At 42.3% G+C, this 23595-nt stretch overlaps 1 protein-coding gene across 4 annotated transcripts in view; it reads right to left on the reverse strand.

Moving 5' to 3' along the window:
* Positions 1 to 23595, reverse strand: part of APLP2 (amyloid beta precursor like protein 2) — a 46356-nt gene that overhangs the window by 15663 nt on the left and 7098 nt on the right. For all 4 annotated transcript variants that reach the window (XM_068418473.1, XM_068418472.1, XM_068418471.1 and 1 more), the window contains exons 2-6: positions 7728 to 7901; positions 6376 to 6505; positions 3147 to 3259; positions 1587 to 1762; positions 808 to 1028 (exon numbers count right to left, since the gene is read on the reverse strand). In XM_068418473.1, the coding sequence (XP_068274574.1) occupies positions 808 to 1028; positions 1587 to 1762; positions 3147 to 3259; positions 6376 to 6505; positions 7728 to 7901 (814 nt within the window). The remainder of the gene's footprint in view (positions 1 to 807; positions 1029 to 1586; positions 1763 to 3146; positions 3260 to 6375; positions 6506 to 7727; positions 7902 to 23595) is intronic.

Below are 23595 nucleotides of genomic sequence, written 5' to 3' on the forward strand. Positions count from 1 at the left end.
AGCATACTGGCATTTTACCAAAACGATGCAAGAACTGCTGGCAATGATTCAGTGATCTGTAGCTAATTGAATTTCATTCCCTCTCCCCTCCTCCTTCCTCTGCAGACGCTTCTACACGTAAAGTACAGGACATCGTATAACGCTGAGGCACCACACAATCAGCAGATGCCCTCTGCAATGGCACCTACCACTTAACAACAGCTACCACAAGTATAGTGTACATTACTACTGCAGTAAGCATATATTACTCATATAATAAAAGTGGGCTAATTGTGTTGGCTGACTTTCTTGTATGAAAGAAAAGGGTTTATGCAAGGGCTATTAAGGCAGCACCAAGCATCTTCCTCACCCTTAAATGGCCAGGTAGCACCTTCGTGCCACCTCTGCAGAGTACAGCTTCCTTTTAGTAAGCTGTATATAACACCAAATCCAAAGTAATCACCTAAAACTATGATTTTAAATTCTTAGTGTACCCCAAATGCCTCTAAGGTTTTTCAGAATTAGCCTAGAAAATTAGGTTTTCTGACTCAACACTGCACCTCCATGGAGGTGCTCGTTCAATGTGCCAAACACTGGGCTTTCTGCCAGCAGAGTTGCTGTTTATCTGGAAACATATGGCCCATGCTCTAGAGAGTTAATTTCAACACTTGAAACACAAGCATCATCAGCTTTCCTCTGTTTGCTAACTGATCCGGCAAATAAAACTTCCAAGTGGCATTTATTGACTTCAAAAGCCCATCACCAACTGACAGCCAACACGGATACTCTCAAGGAAGCAAGAGGCCTGTAGGCTAGAATGTGTCTTACATTTCATATCGCTGCTGACTTCTTTTTCAGAAACAGCCTTGTCGTTGCTAGGCTCTGTGGGGGTCTCTTCATTGTAATCGTCAACTTTGTAGCTATCATAATAGTCATCGCGATCTTCTACCACATCCTCCTCCTCCTCTTCGCCTTCATCTTCTTCATCCTCATCTTCCTCCACAGCTGTTCCTGTGAAGTCTTCTACACCTGCCTCTGTAGGGAACTCACTGAAGGGATACAGTTCAGTTAGGGGGTGAAGTTAAGGGTAGTCACTTTGCAGCCAACCTTTGATGTACCAGAATAATCACTCTTTTCATCTGTTCTAGAAGGACGAGAGATGGGAGAAACTAATGGACCAACTATTGATCAGCCCATCAACGGCAGCAATGGGACTTCCCTCATTATGGACACATCTGCTATCATAGGCAGAGTTTCTCCATACCTCTGGCTTAGTGGCGTTTCTTTGCATTTTCTCATCAGCTTCTTTTCAGTAAGTGAAAGTCCACCATATCTAGGGGAGGTACCTACTGCAGCAATCAGACAGTCTTTTTGACTGTCTAAGGATGAAGGGAGGGGGGCTTTATAGCTCCTCCAGTAACAGGATCACTGCAAAGCCATTTGTCCTTCTGCAGGGCTTTTTCAGGCTCAGGACACTCCTTTGGGAAATTCAAAAGCGCAGAAATTCTCCTCTCAATCCTCACCACAAGGGAGTCACTGTGTGAAATATTCACATACAGCAACTGCACATACAGAGCTGTTAACAGCTACGCCAGTAAGAACCCTACCTTTTATAAAGGTCATAGTCTTCATCCTCGTCTTCATCTTCTTCCTCTTTGGACAGAACCTCAACCACAACCTTTGTCTGAGGACAACATACATATTCTGTTCCATGGAACTGGTCTACACCACAGGGCAGCAGCATGCCATAACTGTGCAGGATCATCCCTTCTGTCAGACAGGCCTGAAAGAGGAGCCCATTTACGTCAGTTTAGCATCATGCTCTTGCTTTGGATAAAGCTAAAGTTTGTCTATCGTAGATCCCAAGAATGCTACCAATGGTCTAAATTCTACAGCAAAAAGATAACAGCAACGTACGACCTAAGCCTGAACAAAAAGCCTAACAACTGCTGATTTGTCAGCCTGGCTAAGTTCAGGAAAAATAATTAGACATTTTGTGCCAACTCAAGGGAGAGAGCACTTGAAAGAAACACAACTGCTGTTTGCTTTTCTGGGCTGGCCATTTCATTAAACTTTATCTATTAAACTTCACATTGAAGTGAATAATTGCCTAAATGGACTTTGTGTCAAGATTATTTTAACATGCTGTAGATGAAAATAAATCAGATCTCAAGAAAAAGCTAAATGCAAACTGTGATTAGACATTATGTCTATACACTTCTCTTAAGCTAAGGAAATACATGGCTATGTGGCGCCCCAGAAAAGAATGAAGTAAGAAAGGCTTTATTATGTACATCAGAAGCCTTTTGTGCTTCGCTTTGTTACAGCATGGATGTAAAACGAGCCAAATATTCCTGGAAAAGTTTGCCAACTATGCTGAAAGCAAGTGATTTTTAAATTTCCTAGACATTAACAAGTTTATCTCAACTAAAAGGTGATTCCTCTAGCACAGCGTTATTTAGATGGGTTTTTGCTCCTGGGATTTTAAAGAAATGGGAAGTTTAACTGGTACATCCTTAACCTCATCTTTATGAGCACCATCACTACTGATCATTGTGCTGCTGTTTCTACAAAATTGAAACTGTCCATTTCGTCATGATCTTGTTTTTATCACCCCCAGTTCAAATGGGAGTGCAGAGAAATTGCAACATTTTTGCTACTCAGATTAAAAAAGAAAACAAAAAAAGCCATGGACTAGATTTATTCTGAGAAGATAATCCATCTCTTATGTAAAACCTCCACTAATCAGTCACAGCAAAACTCAGGCTGTCCCAACCAAATCCCCAGCAGCAGCAGGTACACCAACACAAAATGTGCAAGAAAAATAGGAAACATCCTGCGACCACTGTAGCTCTCTACCCTGGAAAGAAGGATGAGCCCCTGGTTAAAGCAATATCCTAGAGACCTGATTTCAATTCCTAGCTCCATCCTAGATATGATCTCAGGCAAGCTACTTAGGACAGCTTTTCACGAGTGAAGAATAACTCAGCTAGCTACACAGGTTTTTTAAAGTCACTTGAGTACTTTTCATTTTTATTTTCATTGCTCTCTGCCTCAGTCCACAGACTGCAACATGGGAATAACAGATCCCAGAGATAAACGCTGTTATGCTCCAATACTACAGGCATCTGAGTGGACAGATCCAGAAGAAATATTCCTTATTTTACCTCTTTTGCCACAGTGTGCCAGTGCTGATGGCTTTCACACACATCCATCCGCTCCTTGTGGAAGAAGCGGCACTTCTCTGGAACCAGCAGGACATCGCTTACAAACTCACCCACTGAAAAAAAGAAACATCCACAGTTGACACATGTCCAACTTCCACCTAATCACCAATTTCTAAACGAGCTGCATCACACCAAAGCTAGACCACGCTGTCTGGTGCTGTAACAGCCTGGAAATTTTTATGTGGCACGAGTGTTATCTATGTTTTTGGTATCTGGGTATCGGAGTAAGTCTTGTTTGTTTTTGTTTTGTTTTAAGCAGTTTCCAGATGGTTTAATTCAGGATCAACTGCAGCACATTCCCTGACTCCGACGGTCCTAACCAAAACACAGAGGGCTGGAAAAATAAAAACCATACAGCCCAAAAACCAGACTGGAACCAGAGTCAGCAAATACACTGCATTCAGACATTTAGATAACCAGGTTGTGGTTATCTACATGATGAAATGTTGGCACAATCTCAAAACCAGGCTTCTGCTTTTGAGGAAGGCAGGAGGTAGACAGAGAGAGAACCTGTCTGCTCTACAGACTCTCTATTAGTGGGACTTAAAAGCTATTTAGCCTAAATTTCCACCACAACTCAGTCTGGTACCAAAACACAACAAATCTGTATCAGAACCACATGAGTATTACTTTCTGTTCTTAGCCCACAAGTCCTAACAAACACTGCCACTGGAATCCAAAATGTGCCATTTTCTCAAACTTGAGATTTTTCTTTCTTTATTGCAGACTCAAATGCCACTTCCAGTAACTTTAAAATAAGGAAATATCTAGATACCCGGAGAAGACCAGGAGAACATCTTCAATCCAAGTGTTTCAAAACAATATACCTTGCACACCTGACTGGCAGCTTTAGGAATCCTTTGTTAAAACTGGAGAAAAGTTGTTTAAGTCAAAGGCCTTTTCTCATGGAGTCTCCAGGGAGCAAAATTATTTGTCCAGCCAACCTCCAACATTATCTTTTCAAAGTAAATGTTAATATTTTGCACGACCAATTTTTTTGCAGCCTCTTAGTACTGATACCAAAGGCTCATGGGCACTTCTTCTATGCACTATACACAAGTCAAGCAGAGTTTTGGGACAGATTATCTGATGACAATTTTAAGACAACAAAATCAAGCAGCATTCATCATCCCTTTTAAATTAGTTAATTTTGAACTAATAGACACAACAGAGAAATGTTATTTTCCCCATTTTCTTCTCTCAAAACAAGCCAATTTTGAGTCAATAATCCCTCTTCCTTCCCTTTCACGAGTTAAAAAGTTTCTGACCAGAAAGCTAAAACTGGCAAAACTTTAAAATCAAGAGACTGTGGCTCTGGGGACTGAAGGCAGAAGACTCAAACTGATCAAATATAATTATCAGGAGCAAAAACCAGCCACTAAACAGCTATTTTGAAAAACACTGAATCCTAGCACCATTGCGTAAGACACATGGAAGGTGCTCTCAGTTCACCCAGGAACTGGAAAACTCTTACATGCTACACATTAATTAAAAAGAAAAATCCTCTCCCTTTCCAGATCAGAGCAGGCATAAGAGGTGTTTCCATGCCACCTCACATGAACTGTCAGCAGTTTGTCTTTTCACACCTCACCAAGCTCAGCCCTGCTCCTGGGGTCCTATTGTTACCTTTATTTTACAGTTCAGTGAGAGTGCTAATGGGTTCTCCTCTTCTCCCCTCTTCACCTTTGAAATACAGAAGAGCTTTCGTTGGTGGGGAGAGGCAGGAGAAGGTTAAACAAGATCCTACTCAAGATAGCCTGTGCATTAATGCAATGCATTCCTGTGTTGTGCAAGACACAAGCAGGAATGGGAACAAAAAAAACATAGTTTGAATGTAATAAAAAAGTCATCCACTCACAACAAGCAATTTGTGGACTGCTAAAGACAATGAAAAGGTATTTTATACACATATGGACTTGCAACTCTGATCTGAAAACCAAAGCTGCCTTGCAGGCTGGGCCGAACAAGTCAAGAACACTGTGAAACACACTAATTAAAAACTTCAACATGCTTATCAAATGTTAGGGCAGTGTCAATAAAATCAGCTTATTTTTCAGCTGGAGAATAGGCTTGGGGGAGGATTATTTCTAAAAGAGATGACTCCTTGTAAATCCAGAGATCTTGCTTTCATCCTTAGTTCCATTAGAAGTTCTCAGTATAATCAGCTGGGTTTGGTTGCTTCCCAAACCTGAATTTCCACATCTACAGAGGTGCATCTTTCTCCCAGGATGAAGCCACACCAAATTTCATTTCTTATGAAGTGCTTTATGATCGTCTAGTGAAAGGTATTACATAGAGGAGAACTGTACTCACACAGTTCTTCAGAATTGTTTGTGTTCTCCTATGTCAAACCACATGCTAACCTGAGATATAGATACAGATTATGAAAACTGGTTCCCACTGAATGCTCCCAGCAATCAGACTCTCCAAGATTGCACAAGACTTCTTGCAAAACCAGTCTTTTCCAGTGGATAACTGAAAAGAGATTCAGCCAGCTGAGACTAAGCTCATGACTAAGAACACATGCAATGCAGCAGTGTCAGGCACAACCTACAGGTCAAAAGCCCCAAGGTAAACAAGCTAAACATGCCTGATTCAAGTGGGTGGATAGGTTCTGGAAAGCACCATGAAACCCACCACAGTTGAGCTCATATTCTTTCACAGTTCAAAGTGAGGACGTGGGATACAGCTGCAAGAAGCAGGGCCTCTTTGAAACAGCAAAGTTTAAATATAGTCATTGAAATAGAATAGAGATCTCTTGCCAAGACCAAAGCAGGAAGCCTGAACACACTGAGCATTTAAGTCTCCAAGGCAACAAAATATTAAAGCTTCACTAAAATAGGATCAGAGTATTAAATCCCAATGTCTTTGTGATACTCAAATACAATAGCCTTCAGGTTTTTATGGCAGTTGCAGAGAGAATGGGGATTTCTTTTTCACGCCAGGCACCATTATTCCACCACAGCTGTTATCAAGCTGTCGATCTGTTCGAGAAAGGCAGAGTTCCATCTTGTGGAAATACAAACGTTTAAGTGGAAGCTGGATGTGGAAACGGCAACCTGACAGGAGAGAAGCCTTATAAACTCAGGCGTTCTCTCTGTAAGACACCAGGAGGGAATTCTTTGCTCCTCCCACAGGAATGCACAAACACATCATACCACGCACTCACCCAGGCACTTGTAGGGCACGACAATATGAGTGTGGTCCTTGCACTGTTTCTTCCCTCTCTTGCACCAGCTGTCGATGCTGACAGGTTGATTGGCTTCCACGACATTCGTAATCTGAAGGTCTGGATACATCTGTTTAACAAGACACAGAGAGAGGTTTTTCTCCAGAAAGAGCAAAGAATGTGCAAACCAGGAGTAGTGAGGCTGATTCTCCAAGCAAAAACAACTTCAAATCTGCACACGGACACATATTCTCTTCTAGATCAAGCTCACAACAGCTGAAGACATTAAAAAGCCCCCAGCTGTTTGTCACACAGGGCTTGAGAAATGGAATGTGTCATCGCTTCTTTGTGGCAGGAGAAAGCCAGGTCAGGGGCCAGAGCCTTCATCAGCACTAGGCTGAGGTGTTTGGCTTTGAATGGTAGCAGGGGAGTATTATTTATCTGTTCCATTCTGTCTCATACAGCACGATACCCTCTGGAAGAGGGCAACCACCAACAAATGGGGTTTAGTAACATCTTCAGACGTCTCATCACTTGTCAAGCTAATATGCACCTTCCTCCTCAGGTTTCCTTATGCCTGCTCCATTTCTGATGTATTAATATGATCCTTATGTCCTGCTTGAGTTCTCAAGTCCAGACACCGACTTATATTTAGGCTTCTGCTACGTGAACCAAATGTAGCCCCAGTTATATCAGCCTTGTAAAATGGTTTTAAAGGTTTTCCAGTCCAGACACGGTGCATTCTATCACTTTCCCATTTAAAAAAAATTACATTCCTTGTGGTATTTTACATGCCTGTCACCTCAGAGGAGCAATTAAAGACACTTATCAAGGCCAACATGCTACAGTATATCTGGAGCACACAGCAAGGAGATTACATCTTTTATAATGAAGCATAAAGAGCCTAAAAATACTGCCAACATTTTGATGAAAATATTTTTCTAATATTCTGGCTGATCTGAACACGTCACTGAGAACAACACAGCCACATTCTAATTACAATAGGTGTCAGGTTCCATTTTGCACAGACAAAGAGCAGATGCTGGTTAACCGGCTCAGAGGCAAAACACTGGAAGAAATCACTGCAAAGACAAGACACAGATACCTCTGTGACTTACACACCAAGGACCTTCTGGGGCAGTGTAAGCTGATCTAAATCAGAGGTAGCCCCTAAATCCCACTGCAGTGTCCTCCCTGCTCTTCCTGGGCAGTAACACAGCAAGACAGCTCAGGGAACTGAGCTAGTCAAGCCCAAGTCAGTCTCCTGCAGGGTTAATTTGCTACTGACTGGCTAAATGGGAATCCAATTCCTTAGCAGCAGTGAAGATTTGGGATCACACAGAAAAACTCACCTCCTGGCAGTACTGCAGAATCTCTTCCTTTCTTCCAAAGCAGCTCTTGGTCCCAGAAGTGTCAGGTTCCCATTTCCCAGTCTGGATATTCACATGCATATTTAGCTTCCCACAGAACATGGCAATTTGAGGCTCTGCCACCGCAAAGCCTGTCCCAGCATTGGCTGCGAGAGCCTGTGAAGACAAACAAAAACAAAACATGTTGATTGTTTCATCTGATCCAAAGCAGAACAACTCAAAGAACTAGAAACCCTCTGGCATCTTCTCAGATATCTTTTAATCCAGATATCAGTGGAGTCTTGCAAACTTATTTCGTAACCATATTCCTTAAAGCTGGTGAGCCCACACCAAGTTTTCACCAGCAAAGTGCTTGTTTTTTCCAAACTCTGTTTTTATTATTGCGACAACAGCTTACCAAAAACAAAACCAAGAGTAATTCACACTTAAAGGTTGCACCCACAAAGGTTAGAACAGATGTCTGAAAAACTTAAACTGGTATTTGAAGATAAATAACTAATACTTTTTGGCAGAAGCACCTCTGTGAGGTTACACACAAAGCGGGTATTGCTACTACTAATGAAATAACTACTTCCAACTGCATGAAGCCTGCCCAGAGTTTGAAGTCACGTGTTTCTCCCAAAATCATCAAGTATTTGGGATAGAAACACCTAAGCTTCTTGCCCAAGCATGCAAATAAAGATGACTTCTGCTGAATCAGAAAAACATAGCTGTGGCAACCAACTCCTCAAAGCCTGTTGTCTCTCACTCAGTGCACTCCTATGGGTATCTGTACTGCCCGGTTTCTGATGTGTATTCTGTGCACTTCCCACCCTGCACCAGCAGACAAAAACCCGACAACCCAGACCCACATTCGGGTCAAACTGCAGACTGATCAATGAAAACAAGGTCAGGTTCCCTTTCTGAAATCTTGCTGGCTGACCAAAAGAAGAAAAAAGGGATTAAATTAAATTGCAGAGTTGGGGTTTTTCTGAAAAGACTGAGCGGATGCTGAGAGCTGAACATCCTCTCCCTGAATTAACTACTAGCTGTTGTAAAAGAAAAAGAAAAAAATAACAGAAGAGGTATGAGGCAAAACCCAGATGAACTCCTAAATTGAAAGCTCTTTAAGGTGTTTAGGGGAATGAAATCCATTTCAACTACTTCAGGCCAGGCTGATGAGAACCAGCAATACACAGAGGCTCCAGGGCACCACTGCCCCAAGCTGCTCTTTTCCTGGCAGGCAGCACTACCCTAGGCCACCAGACCTGCCTTCGTGTTTAACTTTTCACGCGCTCAAAAATGCCTGCGTTACTGCGGGCACTGTTCATTCCCTATTGCCTGCAGGTCCCCATCAACTTACATCAATACGTGTGTGCTTAAAGCAAATAAAGGAGCAAAGTGAAGAATTCAACTGGACAACTCCTGTGTGCAGCTCCTAGTCGCCTGATACTAGCAAAAAATTAACTCCATTATAATGAGCTCATTTCTCCCCCTCCCCGTTTACACACGAAATCACTGCCTGGAGATAAGACATTTCAACACTCAAAGAGTCAAGGGTTGTTTAGTGCTGAACACAGGGTTAGTGCTGGGGGGATAAGACCAACTTGAGAAACAAAAGCGTAGATTCACGTCTTAACTTCAGAAAGTTACCCCTTGAGTCTTAAGAACTATTCAGCTGCACATAACTTAAAAGGAACTGTCTTATACAAGTGGCTTCTATTTCCTCCAACCCTTTCACCCAACGGACACTCACGAGAGCAAGTTTTAGCACAGATCACAAAGTAATGAAATACTGAACTATATATAACAGATATCGATGTCCCAGTACCAAAATGCTTCCAAGTTTCTATATGCTTTCAAAGTTTAGTGTAGGTACATTTGTTGTACTCTCAGAATCACAGAATCACAGAATCAAACAGGTTGGAAGAGCCCTCTGGGATCATCGAGTCCAACCGTTGCCCTGACACCACCATGTCAACCAGACCATGGCACTAAGTGCCATGTCCAGTCTTTTCTTAAACACCTCCAGAGATGGTGACTCCACCACCTCCCTGGGCAGCCCCTTCCAATGGCTAATGACCCTTGCTGAGAAGAAATGCTTCCTAATGTCCAACCTGAACCTCCCCTGGCGAAGCTTGAGGCTGTGTCCTCTTGTTCTATCACTAGTTGCCTGGGAGAAGAGGCAGACTCCCACTTCACTACAACCTCCCTTCAGGTAGTTGTAGACTGCAATAAGGTCACCTCTTCCTGATGAAGACAGTTATGCACTTCAGGTATAGGAGGACTTCTGATGAATACACTGAGGCTGGGTAAGAGGGTGCAATAAATTTGTTCTTTCAGAAATCAAACCATTTAATAAACATGGGCTTCTTCCAACACGTGCCAAATGAAACTCAGCAAAACCAAGGCTCTTACACTGCCTTCCTCCCTGCTGTATCGTTTCAGAAGAAAAAGGCAAACATGGAATGATCCCTCATAGCTCTATGAACACACACGCCAACTTTATTAGAGGGCTTTTTATCTCTCTCCAAACACACACCACTTTGGTACCAACAACCACTTCCCAGTGAGCACAAGCCTTGACGTGTTAAAGGAAACAATCCACAACACAAGTTTGTTTTATGACAACACTACAACCACCTCCAAGATTTGAGCTGAACTCCGAAAAGAACAAAAAGAAATGCAAGATCAAGTATGCGGAAAGCATTAACCCTTGTTAAGAAGAAGACAGTGCATCAAAAGAGAATAAAATGTACGTGTTGTGAACGGTTTGGAGATCACGAGCATTGCCTACGCTCGAAATCTGTTTTCTTCAAAGCAAACTTAACAAGTATGCAGCAAAATAAGGTAACTGCACAGGCAGGGGAGGTGCAGGCTCCATCCCGAGAGGCAGAACCATCCATCAGTAATCCATTCACAACAGCTCTTGCGTGAGCACAACTCCTGTTCAAACACATACCAACCTCCTGAAATCATGACCACCCCCTGTTTACACACTGATGCCAGCCCGTGTTTATTTTTGCTGTCTCTCTGGCCTGACACCTCGACGCTGTGGCAAAGGTATCGCTCCTCCTCCGTGGATTGCTCAAATAGTTTGCATATCAGTAGAGTGCCGTTGCCGTAGCTACCAGAACATGCTAAGCCCCAATTCACAGCTGTACAAACGAGACTAATTACTTGCTCGATTTCATCACTTTTAATCAAATGCAAGAACTCTTTTCTTGAATTGCACTGTTTAAGTTAATGAACTTTGATATACACAAGTCGAATCTTTAACCCCAAGATAAGGTTTTTGAGTAATGGGCTTCCATTTTTCACCACTGAAAATCCACTCCAGCCACCACTCACATCAGTTATTTAATTTAGCATTTTTATCTCATTCTATCTGTAACGAGAGAATGCAGCACAGCGAATTTCATCCACACCAGTGGAGGCCACACCTTTAACACTGCTACTTAAATAGTGAAGGAGGTCACGTACAAGAGTTTTTTGGGACAAAGTCACTTTCTGTTGCTCCCCACAATTGCCTTCGGTGTACCAAAAATAAAAGCAGATCACTCAGGCTGACGATGCCTGAGGTTAGCTAGTCTACACTCAAGCATCATTTTGCAAAAGGAGGTCTGGGGAACATGTAAACCAGCACGAAGCTTGGGATAAAGCCATGTCCTCAGTTAAGCTCTTCAGTACTTCAGAGAATTCACCCATTCCGCATTGCCAAGGGATGAACACACTGACAGCACGTTTTTCTTTGGGAATTTCCCAGCCGTAAATGGAAGCAGCTGCCTCTTTTAGTGCTGGGGAGCAACTATTCAATCTCTTAACAAGCAGACTGACAGCTCAGGAGGGGCAACATGCACATATAATGGAAGAGAGTTCATCCCGTTGTGTACATCCCTGGTGAGCATTATTTTAGTAGCTATTATCCTATTAATACATATCCACAACATGAGCGAGCTGAATGTTATTTGGGAAAAGACTTGTTACATAAACACTTACTCTCCTCACTGGCGCTTGCATTTACAAGATGTTTCATGCTGAATTCCGCGCTGCCTTTTGGTATAATTCTGTAATCCAGTTTGCTTTCCAAGACCAAAGAAGTATTTGATTCCATGAGCACATAAATCTCTGGCCAGTTCATGTCAGTGAAATTCCTCACCTTGTCATGCAACGCCTGATTTACGGTCCCAAAACACTGGAATTCAAACCTCTAAATCTTCTTCTTCTCTGATGGAAGTGTCTCTGCCCAAGTATCCTGTCTTTTATTTACTACTAGCCTCCTCCAATTTGTGACAGCGGGGTTGATCGGTGAGCTTTACCCAACCAGAGGCCTGGGCTCTATGCTCTAAAAAAGGGTCATGCCTTTTCTTTCTGCAAATATCTACCATCTCAAAGGAGGGACGCAAGGCTAGAGAGATTATGGGCACCGCACAGCACAATGATGTTCTTTAAGGAGGGCTTTTTGTGAATTTAAACCATTTCTGCTCTCTAGTACTTACATAAAATAAAGAATATTTCACATCTGCCCCTTAAACACATGCATTACGCTGCAGTTCAGGTTCAAAAAGGTGTAAATATGAGAAATACACCCATTTTCCTTGCCTTGTATTTCCAGGATCTCTTAAACCTCATCGCCACATATCTTATTGAGCATGCTGTCTATTCAGCTCCCTATTCAGGAAAGCCTTCTGGCATGTTGCTGGGGACTTCAGGACCAAAGGGTGACTGGAGTTTCTCTTTTGTGAAGAGAAGTTGATCATTATATTTCACAGAAGTGAGTCCCTGAGACCTTTCCTTAATAGCACAAAGGTACCTGCAAAACGTCAAATTTAACTACATTCTGAATTTTCTGTCCTGGCCAGATACAGCTATGGAAGATTAAGTTAAACTCCAGCCTCTAGAATTTATAAGCTGATGAAAAAAAAAATCTGATTGTGAATTTCATTGACGTGGTGGCCAGAGAACAGATTAATAGCTGGTGAGGGCACTCACTGCCTCAGAAGAAAATGCACAGCCTTTTGCAGGATTGTCTGCAGGTCGGATCAGATTTCCAGCTCAGGAGAGTTACCACAACTATTTGCTGCTATGCTGACAAAAAATGCCAGGCAGTACTTCGAAAGATTACTTGTGCTGTTTGTTTTTAATTAAGCAAAGCCCCTCGAAACTAATAGTGCTTATTAAATCGGAATGCACATGAACCACAACCTGATGGACTGCAGAACACGTTGTTCAGCACAGTCTCTATGCAGATAAATTACTCTTTCCACCCTTACTTAAGAAAAAAAAATAAAAGAAGCTTTTCTGGATTTTTTTTAAAAAAACACACTTTCTATTCTACCTGGAGTGCAACACAGGGGTGTCAGCACTGCAACTCTTCTACGCCAGTGTAATATCCACAGATATAAAGGACATAAATTGAACTCTTTCAAGACCAGTGAGGAATTCTAACATGTCCTTTGATACAAAAATGAGTCTTGTTACCTCACCATCCTTCCTGTGAGCATAACCCTTGGTGGCTGCCGCTTTTAAATGTGTGAGTTTTCTACCTTTTCATCCTTTCTTTGGCTGAAAAATTGGTGTGGGACTTGACTGCTTCGAAGCCCAGCGGCACACCCCGTGTTACTGCTGCCTACGCAGCTGAAGTTCACGGGCGTTTCTCCTTCCACAAGGAGAGGCCAGCCCTTGGCAAAATAAAAATAAAAAAAAAATATCAAGAAGAGATGTTGCAGTCCCAAGCTCTACCACTGCCATCTGATGTGAAGCATTAAGCTGAAGCTTTTGGAAGGAGAACAGCTGGGTTGGAATTGTAGAGCTGAGCCTTCCTGGGTCTCAACGTGCCACACAGCCCTTAAACCTCATGGCCACTGCCATGAATCTCACCTGTGAATTAATGGTTTATGGCAACCTTGTATTCAGGAAACCAACACTTCAATCACAAAGTGAGGGACTTTACGCACAAGAACTTCTGAACAGAACACTTAAAATTCCCCTGGTTTTGGTTTTATAACTTGTAAACACAAGCAGAGCTTTATATTCGTGCTTCAAATTGTGTTGCACGCTTTGTTTTCCTTCGCTCCTCTTCCTGCTTTTATTCAGCACATAGGTGGCTTGAACCCAGGAAGGCTAATGAATGCCTGACACAGCAGGCAGTAAATCTACAGACTAGCAGCTCATCCTAGCTTTATTGCTTTATTTTTTTTTAAATTGCTGATAATTACAATAATGCACACGGGCAGGGGTCCAAGACAGGAAGAATTATTGTCCGCAGGCAGATCTGGTGTGAGCTGATAATACCAGCCTGTGTTTGCTTTTGAATTTAAATGGCAGAAATCTCAGTAAAGCAGTCTTTGGCTTACTTTAACTTGCTGGAAGGGGTGGAGTTCTCATCTGCTCGTCCTTTATTGACTTTTGTGGTAGAGGATTCTGCAACCAGCAGAAAACTGGAACCCAGCGCAGGAGCTGCAGTGCTAGCTCGGGTGCAGTTTATATTTAGATTGCTGCTGTTCGTGGCTAACACACAGCTCGAACGCCTGGAAGTTCAGTGACAATAATCTACGTACTTTCACATGTGCCAACAGCAACCGTGGCATTACGAAGAGCAAAACGCTGCCGAAGCCTGCATCATTCCTTACTGCTTTTCTGCAGAGAAAAGGGGAGATCTCCAAGTACCTGTGACTGACAGGCAGCCTTTTTGTCCTTGGAATTTATACTAATGAGGCAGCAGATTATTTCCCCCTCCTCCTCTAGTTTATCATGCTCCATAAACCAAGCCTACATGAGTCATTGGGCAGATAATCGGCCTGTCAGACGTTTGCACTCAGGAACTGCCACGTTCAGATAGGGAAAGCAGCACTGCAGGCAGTGCTGGTGCGTAGCTCGTCTCAGGGAGCAGCGATGAAATCCAGTAAAGCCACGATTCAGCATAGCCTTGGCTTCCTGAAGTTGTTTGGTTGCCTTTGGCATGCTCTTTTCTACCCCCGGAGAGACAAAGTTCAGAACAACTCAGTTGGAATATTCCCTGAACAAATGTCACTGTACCCAGAACTGTGTTCTTTAAAAAAAAGATTAATTGATAGGCCTCAAGCTTTCAAAACTAAAGCTTGTGTGTAATGGCTGGGACTGGAACAGCTTACTGCAAGAGCCACCCTAAAAATACAAGGGTGAGAGAAGACGTAGACAGTACTATTACAGCATTAATAAGCCTTACACAGTGCACAGGCAGGTCCAAATATGCTTCATCAGTCCGGCTGCCTTCCACTAGTCACAAGGGCATCAGGAACAATTTTCACACAAAGCATGAGACGGCTGCACTTTGGGCCACTTCCTTCCCTTTTTCAGTAAAACACAGCAACGGGGCTATTTAAAGTACCTTTTTTTTTTTTAAGGGAGCGATTCTAAGTCATATCACAGCTCACGGAGCTAGACCTATTTATTACTGGGCTAAAGTAAGGCACAAAGTCAAGTGACTTGCCAAAGGTCACCCCGTCAGTGGGCTCAGCCCGGTTTAATCGTCAACCCCTCATCGCTCCAATCTGTGTCATCGTTCTGTCTTGCACAGCAAGACTAATTACTGCTTTCCCACATGAATTATTTGGGCATCTGAACCACAGAGACTCAAGATGTCTTGTTAGCTGGCCAGCAAGTGAAAACTTCAGTGCAAGTTAATGTTTTCACGTACATTAAAAATCTACTGAAGAACAAAGGCCACAGGGCAATGTTCCCTTCCTGGACAAGTGGAAGAGAGATCCAAAACACAACGTAGGAAAAGCAGCTGTGACTTAACAGCGTTTCACTCCGCTTAGGAAAAACATTTGACTCCTTTCTGATCTAACTTTCATTACTGAGCTGACTGTTAACAGGAACTATCGCTGTTCAGAGCATAAAGGCTTCACTGACAACAGCACACTGAGACAGGCTATTTTGAAAGCAGCTTCTCCACATGGTTCAACAACAAGTCTTTTCCATCTTAAGGCATTTTAGCTACATAAGAGTTAGTGAATATAATCACTGTGGTTACCAGGATACAGAGATTCCATAATATACAGGAAAGTACATTTACAAAATCTTTCATCACTTCAAAACAATTTGTTCGAAGCAAAAATAACTGCTGGACTAAAACTCATCACAAATCACGTACTCATACAACTTGTCCACTAGCTTTTCTAGTGGACAAAACCAACAGAAAGGAGACTGAGAGAATAATTCATTAATATCAGGCAGGCAAAAACAGAATCACAGAATCAATGAGGTTGGAAGAGCCCTCTGGGATCATCAAGTCCAACCATTGCCCTGACACCACCATGTCAACTAGACCATGGCACTAAGTGCCATGTTCAGTCTTTTCTTAAACCCCTCCAGAGATGGGGACTCCACCACCTCCCTGGGCAGCCCCTTCCAATGGCTAATGACCCTTGCTGAGAAGAAATGCTCCCTAATGTCCAACCTGAACCTCCCCTGGCGAAGCTTGAGGCTGTGTCCTCTTGTCCTATCGCTAGTTGGCTGGGAGAAGAGGCCGACTCCCACTCCACTACAACCTCCCTTCAGGTAGTTGTAGACTGCACTAAGGTCACCTCGGAGCCTCCTCTTCTCCAGGCTAAACACCCCCAGCTCCCTCAGCCGTTCCTCGTAGGTCAGACCCTCCAGACCCTTCACCAGCTTGGTCACCCTCCTCTGGGCTCGCTCCAACACCTCAACACCTTTCTTGAAGCACGGGGCCCAGACCTTTACTATTGATTCAAAGTGATTTAACACTCCAAAGGGGAACAAAACAAAATGAAAAAAAGCCTCCCCCAAAACAGCACAAATATTTGTCTTAGAGACCTTGTGAAGCTCACTGGGAGCTTCACAAAAAAGTCTGCAATGGAGAGAGCACTGTAGGAACCTGTGGTTACTCAGCCTAACCATACATCTAACCACTCGAATGACTCGAGATAAAAAGGCTGCACAGATTGTGTTTTGATCTAACACAAAGCAAGCAGGAAATTGAAAGGCATATTTTAACAGAGCATCAAGAATTTGAAGTGGCAAGGAAAAATACCTGGGAAAAAACTGCAAGATAAAAGGAAAGGTAACAAGTGAGAAATGCAGTTTGGTTTTGATTTCAACCATTCGTGAGCTCAAGTGTCCCTCCCTTTAGGGGTGTTGCTCAGTATCACAGATTGGCTATTTATATGCACAGACTGCAACTGCTTTGGAACATGATAAATACACATTTGGTATCTTTAAGTCCTGCAATTAGGCTACACATGAACTTCCCTCTAGCACACAGGAATAATCCAACTGGCGTTGCTCTAACCCCACTGAAGCTGATTGCTTCCTACCCCCAAAAAAACAAACACCAAAAAATCCCAACCAAATTAACTGTTAATTCTGCCCTCCAAACAGCCCAGATGAAACTTCAAATCTGGAAGAGGGAAGCATATGGTTTTTAAGCCTTGGCTTTCCAAACCATGCTAATGGCCATCTTTGGAAAATAGGAAACCCACAGCTAAAATACAGGGCTGCTTTCATCGTCGCTGCTGCCAGCTTTGCCAAGTAAACGCTGAACCAGACCAAAATGAACACGTTACCAAAAAAATTATGCAACGGCCTTGCTGTTTTCAGCGTCCAAACTGAGGATGTGTTTATACTTAAAACTTCTAAAGTTCTGTCAAAAGCACAGGTTAATTCTACAAATTACAGGTCTATGAAAATAATCAGCAGTTAGTAGATGTTACCGAGAATGAGTAACTTAACTCTAGCTCGTATTAAATATATTCAGGATCTAATGCAAATTGGGATTTTAAATCAAAAACATCTCCCCACACACCTTCCCACACACCTCCTCCTGTTATTTATTCTGAGAACTGCTTATGGCTTGTTATGGAGCATCTTTCAGGCAGCATTTTACACGCATACAAAACAAAAATCTTTTAAAAACCTTTAATGTCTAGGGGCGCAAAAATTAGTGCTTTAAAAAAATCTTCATATTTGCCATTTAACGATTCCCATAGTGATATTCTAAGTTTAGTCAGCTACAGTAAATGATGTTTTTTTCCTTAGATAGAAAACTTTACGTGAAAATTGCCCCAAGAACATTTAGTTTTCAGGTTAGCTGCTCATTAGGAAAATTCCTACCACTTATGGCTAAAAAATAAATGCAAGAGAATTAACTTAGCAAAACCATCTCAAATTCTCACCAAAAAAAAATGGTCTTTCATTTTCCCCGACTGTGGCTATTTTTAATCCCAGTAAACAGCAATAAAACTCATGAAAGGCTGCCAGTTTCCTCCCACTAATGCTGGCAACCTGGAAGCGAGCAAGCAAGAGCAGGATAAAGAATGACAAGCACTTCTTACTTAAGCAGCAAAGAGGCTGAAGTGCAGGAAGATGGCTCGGAGCAACGCTTATTTCCAAGAGTGAGATGGCAAAAGCTTTACTTGTTTATTTTGAAGCTTGTCACCCAACAGCCAAACATCTCTCAGAAAGATCCCAGTCCTAACAGCAGAATTTAGGCTCCAATGTCACAACTTACTCCCTTCTTCCAAAGCAGAGGAGAAAAGGAGGACTTCTACCTATTCCCTCGAACACCTCGATTTAGCAGTCTGACACAAGAGGTCAAACGACAAAGAGCCTGTTGAACTACCCCTGAAGTTTTGCCAGCAGCAGGGTCATAGAAAGTGGAGGACCTCAGTAACGGCGTTCAATTTTTCTACTCTTTAAAAGCAATCCTGACTAATTTAGTAGCATTTTATTTCTGTAGCATTAATTTATCAGCTGGGGTTTAATACTCACAGCATCATACCATAGCCAGGCTAGCACACCAAAGCTCTAATGGCTGTATTAAACAGTTTCTTTAAGGAAAGCAACAGACCTCTACTTAGAACAACTGCTTAATGCTATTAGAAAATTAAATGGTAATTTATAGCTCAGACTAAAGCTGGCTAGGTTGAGATCCCCTTTACTGATTTTGCTGATCCAGAAAGTAAAACTAGTTCAACAGAAGCTAGCCTAGAACCTCAAGTATTTCAGGGCTATCATTGCATAACATTTAACTGGCTTTGTACGTTGTACAAACACACCTGATTTTTGTACGCTGAGTTTTACAGCTCTTCCGTCTGTTGAGCTGTATCAGAATGTGTAGCATTGCATGGAAATCAAACAAAACAGGAGAACTGATTTTTATCTTTGTTAAAATGAGATTTCAGCTTGTTAGCAATTTCTTCTGGGTTTCAGTGGGAAGAATGAACTCTGTGTACAGATACCTATTTCCTTGAGGTTTCTTTAAGCGTTTTCTGGAAGTTTTCAAGGTAGGGGATAGAAAGCAGCACTTTCTTCTTTTCTGTCTACTTAGTTGAACCCCAGTTGAACATTAGATTGGTGGAAGTAGTTATATACTGCAGCTGCGTGCACCTGATGGTCAGGTCTTTGATGAGTTTTAAGAAATGTGACACTTCAGTAAGGGCTTTGAAGCACAAAACCATCACAAGCTGAAAGCTTTATTACAAACATGGAAGCAAAACCCGCCTGTTCTGCAGCAGTAAGGGAAATTGCTCTTTGAAAAAGAGCAGGCAGAACACATTTAGACAATCTAGTTATGCCTTCAAGAGGCAGTATACGCTGAGAACTTCCATCACCTCAACAGACATTCCTCTTCAAGGTCTCTGAAAGGTACTACTATTTTTTTTAAACCCTTTACCCAGGCTGTCCATCTTAGCAGCAGAACTACTTTTTTTTTTCCTAAAGATTTAGTATTCTCCAGCTGGAGGAACAGTAAAGAAAAACTTCAAGTTGTGTTATTTTGAACACAAGTATTCCAAACGATTCTTTATTTTCCTCTTTGGAACAGGCTGTCAGACAGGAGAAGAGGGGGACTATTTACTTGTTCTCGGAGAAGCTTTTTTGCCTGCTCAGATGCTCTTGTCCAACATGATACACACTCCAGTGAGAAAGAAATAAATGGCCAGCCATCACAAACACGCTTTAGTTTCCTTGATCCTGCAAGCAGATATGGACAGCAATGGAAATGCTGACTTAATACATAAATCCCATCACAAGGGCAGCGATTGGAGGGTAGATTGATTTGCACATTGATGCAAAAGGCCACTCACCATTTTCCTAGCCATAGGCTGAGTAGTTTCCATGGAGCTTTCTCAAAGTCAAAGGATAAAAACATTGCATAAAGTTCTAACCCGGGGGAGAGGCGGTTTTGTTTTTCACTAGTTGACTTCAGACATGGCCCACTAAGGCGTTTTTTTAATTCAGAAACACGGCTGTTTATGCATCTCAGCTGCAAATATTAACCTCGCCAGAATCTGGCAAGTCACTGCTGTGGATTAGCCCTATGGAATACATTCAGATGTCTCACATCATAACAGATCAGCACCTGAGAAAGCCATGTTGAAATTACAGCTTGATGATGCAATAGCATTTGACAGTTAAAAACAGATCTCATTCTCATATCCTTATTTTGGACATCTTAAGAACAAGACATTGAGCGCCCAAACGAGCTCCTTAACAGACTATGTCTTAATTACCTTTGAGGCTGCCTCTCGCTGCACAATCCCCAGCTAGCCTAGACAGCTGATACCAGTACTAGAGGAATTTGTGTTATGAGTCTAGGAACATTTAGAAGACTCCAAGAATTCTGCACTGAGAATTTTTGTATCTGATTGTAATACTGGTTTGAGGAGGAAAACAGGTTAAATAACAGGCACAGAATAAATTCATGTGTGTCAAGGGTGTGTGGCAATTCTAAAGCCTGGACAGCAAAGGCAAATGGACTATCCAGTCGCCTGATTCCATTGTCTATATTTTCATAGTTATACCTATCAGTAAAAGGGGTCTGAATATTAGCCCAGAGAGGTGGGAATAATAAGAACAGTCCTCTGCTTTGGAACCACTACTTCCTCACGAAGTTATTTCTCATCACTACAGGAAGGATCCTAACAAATACTGCTAAGCACACGATTTTAAGTTTCACTCAGGAGCCAAGGTGTTGCAGAGGGGATCATCTATCCATTCATTTCCATACACTAACTCAGCCCCAGTTTCATCTTTCTGCACTATGAGCATTTGAAATTTGGCTCGAGTTAAAGACGTTCACATCCTGATGTGTTCCAACAGATCATACTGACAGGAAACATGAAAAGCCAAATTGAGAGCAAGGCAAACGAAGGAAAGTCATCTTTGCTTTTGCCTGAACCAAAAGGCCATTTAGAAAGCAGTGCTCCTCGCTTCTTCTCTTCTACAGTATAGATGAAGCTTGCAGCCCAAAGTTTTGTGGATATCTTCATAATATTCTTCTCTGGAGTGACCAGTTTAGCTGTTTGCATACACATGACTAAAAAGTATGACACTGGCCATTTCAGAACAGTAATGCTCTTGAAATACATCAGCATCTATTACAAAAGGACTACAATGATGCATTCTAAGCCAGTGCTTGCAATGAAAGAGGGAATTAACATGCTATAGATGCCCTGTGGAAAACCTCCCATAGGGTTATATTCTTCTCATCACGCTAATTCCCATGCGAAGCAAGTTGCAAAAGCTTGCTCAACATAACTGAGCACAACAAATCCATCCAAACCTAGGAACTTCAGTCTCAACTTCAAAATGCCTTTTGTCTGTATTGTGGATTTTACATTTAAGCTAATTTGAAAGAAGATTTCCTGCCACCTTAACAGCCCTGCTATGTTAGGAATCCAGCTCTTCTCGTTAGTCTTCCTTGCTGCGGGAAGGACCTGGTGGAGAGGGAGAGAAGGCAAAAGGACTTCGAGGTGATCAGCTGGTTGATGTTTCTTTCTTTGTCTCTTAACCTGAGAAACGAAGACATTCTGAAGCAAGATGCAAGCATTTCAAATGAAGGATTCATTGATCTAAAACACTATAAAACACAGTACTACGGGTTCAAACGTAGGTAATGGATTCCAGCTCTTGTGATTAGTGCAGGTTCTTATTGGCAAACTCAAACACATCTTGTACACGCATACAATGAAAAGACTGATGAAAACAAAAGCATAAGCACGCAGCCAGAAGGTGAAGGACCCAAGCAAATCACAAGCTGTGATTCAGACCATAAAGCCAGCTGCGGACAACGCAGGGACACAGCAGTGCAAAATATTACATCGCATCAAGCCTGCGCTCTGGCAGGCCATTCATCTCCTGCCTTTGTTATTGGTAAATTGCTTCCGAGAAAGCGGCTGTTGCCCTAAACAGAATATCCACATACTGACGAGCTTTGTTGCAGAGCAAGTATTGATGCAATTTGAACAAGACAGCATTTATCAGGAGTGACGGGGGCAGGAACACTTTTTTTCCTGTTTTTAAAGCATCCAGTGAGTCTCTCTTGCTGTGACACGATGCTCTGTCCCAGGCCCAAGCTTCACACATCCACAGGAACACCCGAACTTCATTCTGTGACCTCCGGCGAGAATTCACTTGGCCTCTTCTGGGGTCTGGCTCTCGCCCAGGTAAGTCCACAGCACCACGTACATTCATGTCCAAAGGCTGAGCTCTAATACACCAATACGTTGCAAACACAAAAGCCCAACATTTTGGCTGGCTACTATGAAAAAAAAAAAGCCTTCTCCACTGCTTGACATTTCCAGTGCTGAGGTTGAGGCTCTACTTCAAGACTCTGGAAATGAAGCAGTTATTTGAAACCCCGCAACCCAGACTACTTAGAGGCACTTCATCTTCTTCCAACAGTCCAAGTGGGAGCTGTGAGCATCCTGCTCCATTCAAGAGTAATAACTAGTTTCCACGATAACGTGCACCCTCAACAATTTCTCAGTTTCCCTTTTTCCTGACAGGCAGAAACATTTAAGTACATGCATGAGCACTGCCATACCCTACTCTTGAGAATTAATCTTTGGCCAAGACCATTACACCAGCTAACGTGCTTAGCTTGGATCCTGACGCTGTTTCATTCTTCAGGGTTTCTAAACACGTATGTGATCTCGCTGCGCAAAACGAACCTGACAACACATCGAATTTCTTCGGCAAGAGCTCTGATAAATTATGCAGAGAAAGACCCGTGTTCAAATGCCAATATACTCAACTGGGAACTCAAACCACGGGTTTGAATCAACATTTTGCATTTAATCTTTTGAGAGGAATACTTAGCAGATTAAAGCAAATCTGCCCCTCTCTATTTCAGGCCACAATTATTGTAAGACCACCAGCGTAAGAAGTCAACCAGTGTCCGGTATTAGTGATTTACACTAATTCACGCAGATTCCTCTAGGACCATTTCTGGCAAGTTACTAGTCACAATACAAATGGGAAAAGATTAAACACCGATAAAAAAAACCCTACTACTTAACTTAGACCTGGCAACGTGTCATGCTGAGTCCAAAACCATATAGAGAATTTGGTGATTAAAAGCTTTATGCTGGAGGTTACCGTACATCTAAGCATGGACCAGCTTCTGTTGTGAATACGCAACCCAAATCCGCTTGAAACCCAACATGAGTGCATCATGTTTATTGTAACAGATGGTATCGGCAAGATCTTTCTTTTTGCTGCTGTCACTTCACACTACGCAATGACATCGTAACTAGTGGGATTCATCAACCCAAAATCCAAAACAAAAGGGACAAAGCTTTTGGCAGGGAGCTGGAGCTAAAAATAACATAAAAGCCTTTAAAGAAAAGCCCAAAGATTAAAAATGCAAATATTTGGCTTTTGATTTAAGCATCTCTGTATTGAAGTTAACGTAAGGCAACTCCTGGAAAACACCGAGTAGTTTACCAAACTGCTGTTTCATCTTTTCAACATCATAAGATGATTTTTGAGGTCTCCTCACTCACTGTTCTCGTGCTTTGAGGTGGCAGATTAAAGAACCCAAGCACAGCAGCTGCATGAGAAAATGCAAGCCCCTGTTACAATC

Source organism: Nyctibius grandis, chromosome 25, assembly GCF_013368605.1.
Source record: "Nyctibius grandis isolate bNycGra1 chromosome 25, bNycGra1.pri, whole genome shotgun sequence".
NCBI lineage: Eukaryota > Metazoa > Chordata > Aves > Nyctibiiformes > Nyctibiidae > Nyctibius > Nyctibius grandis.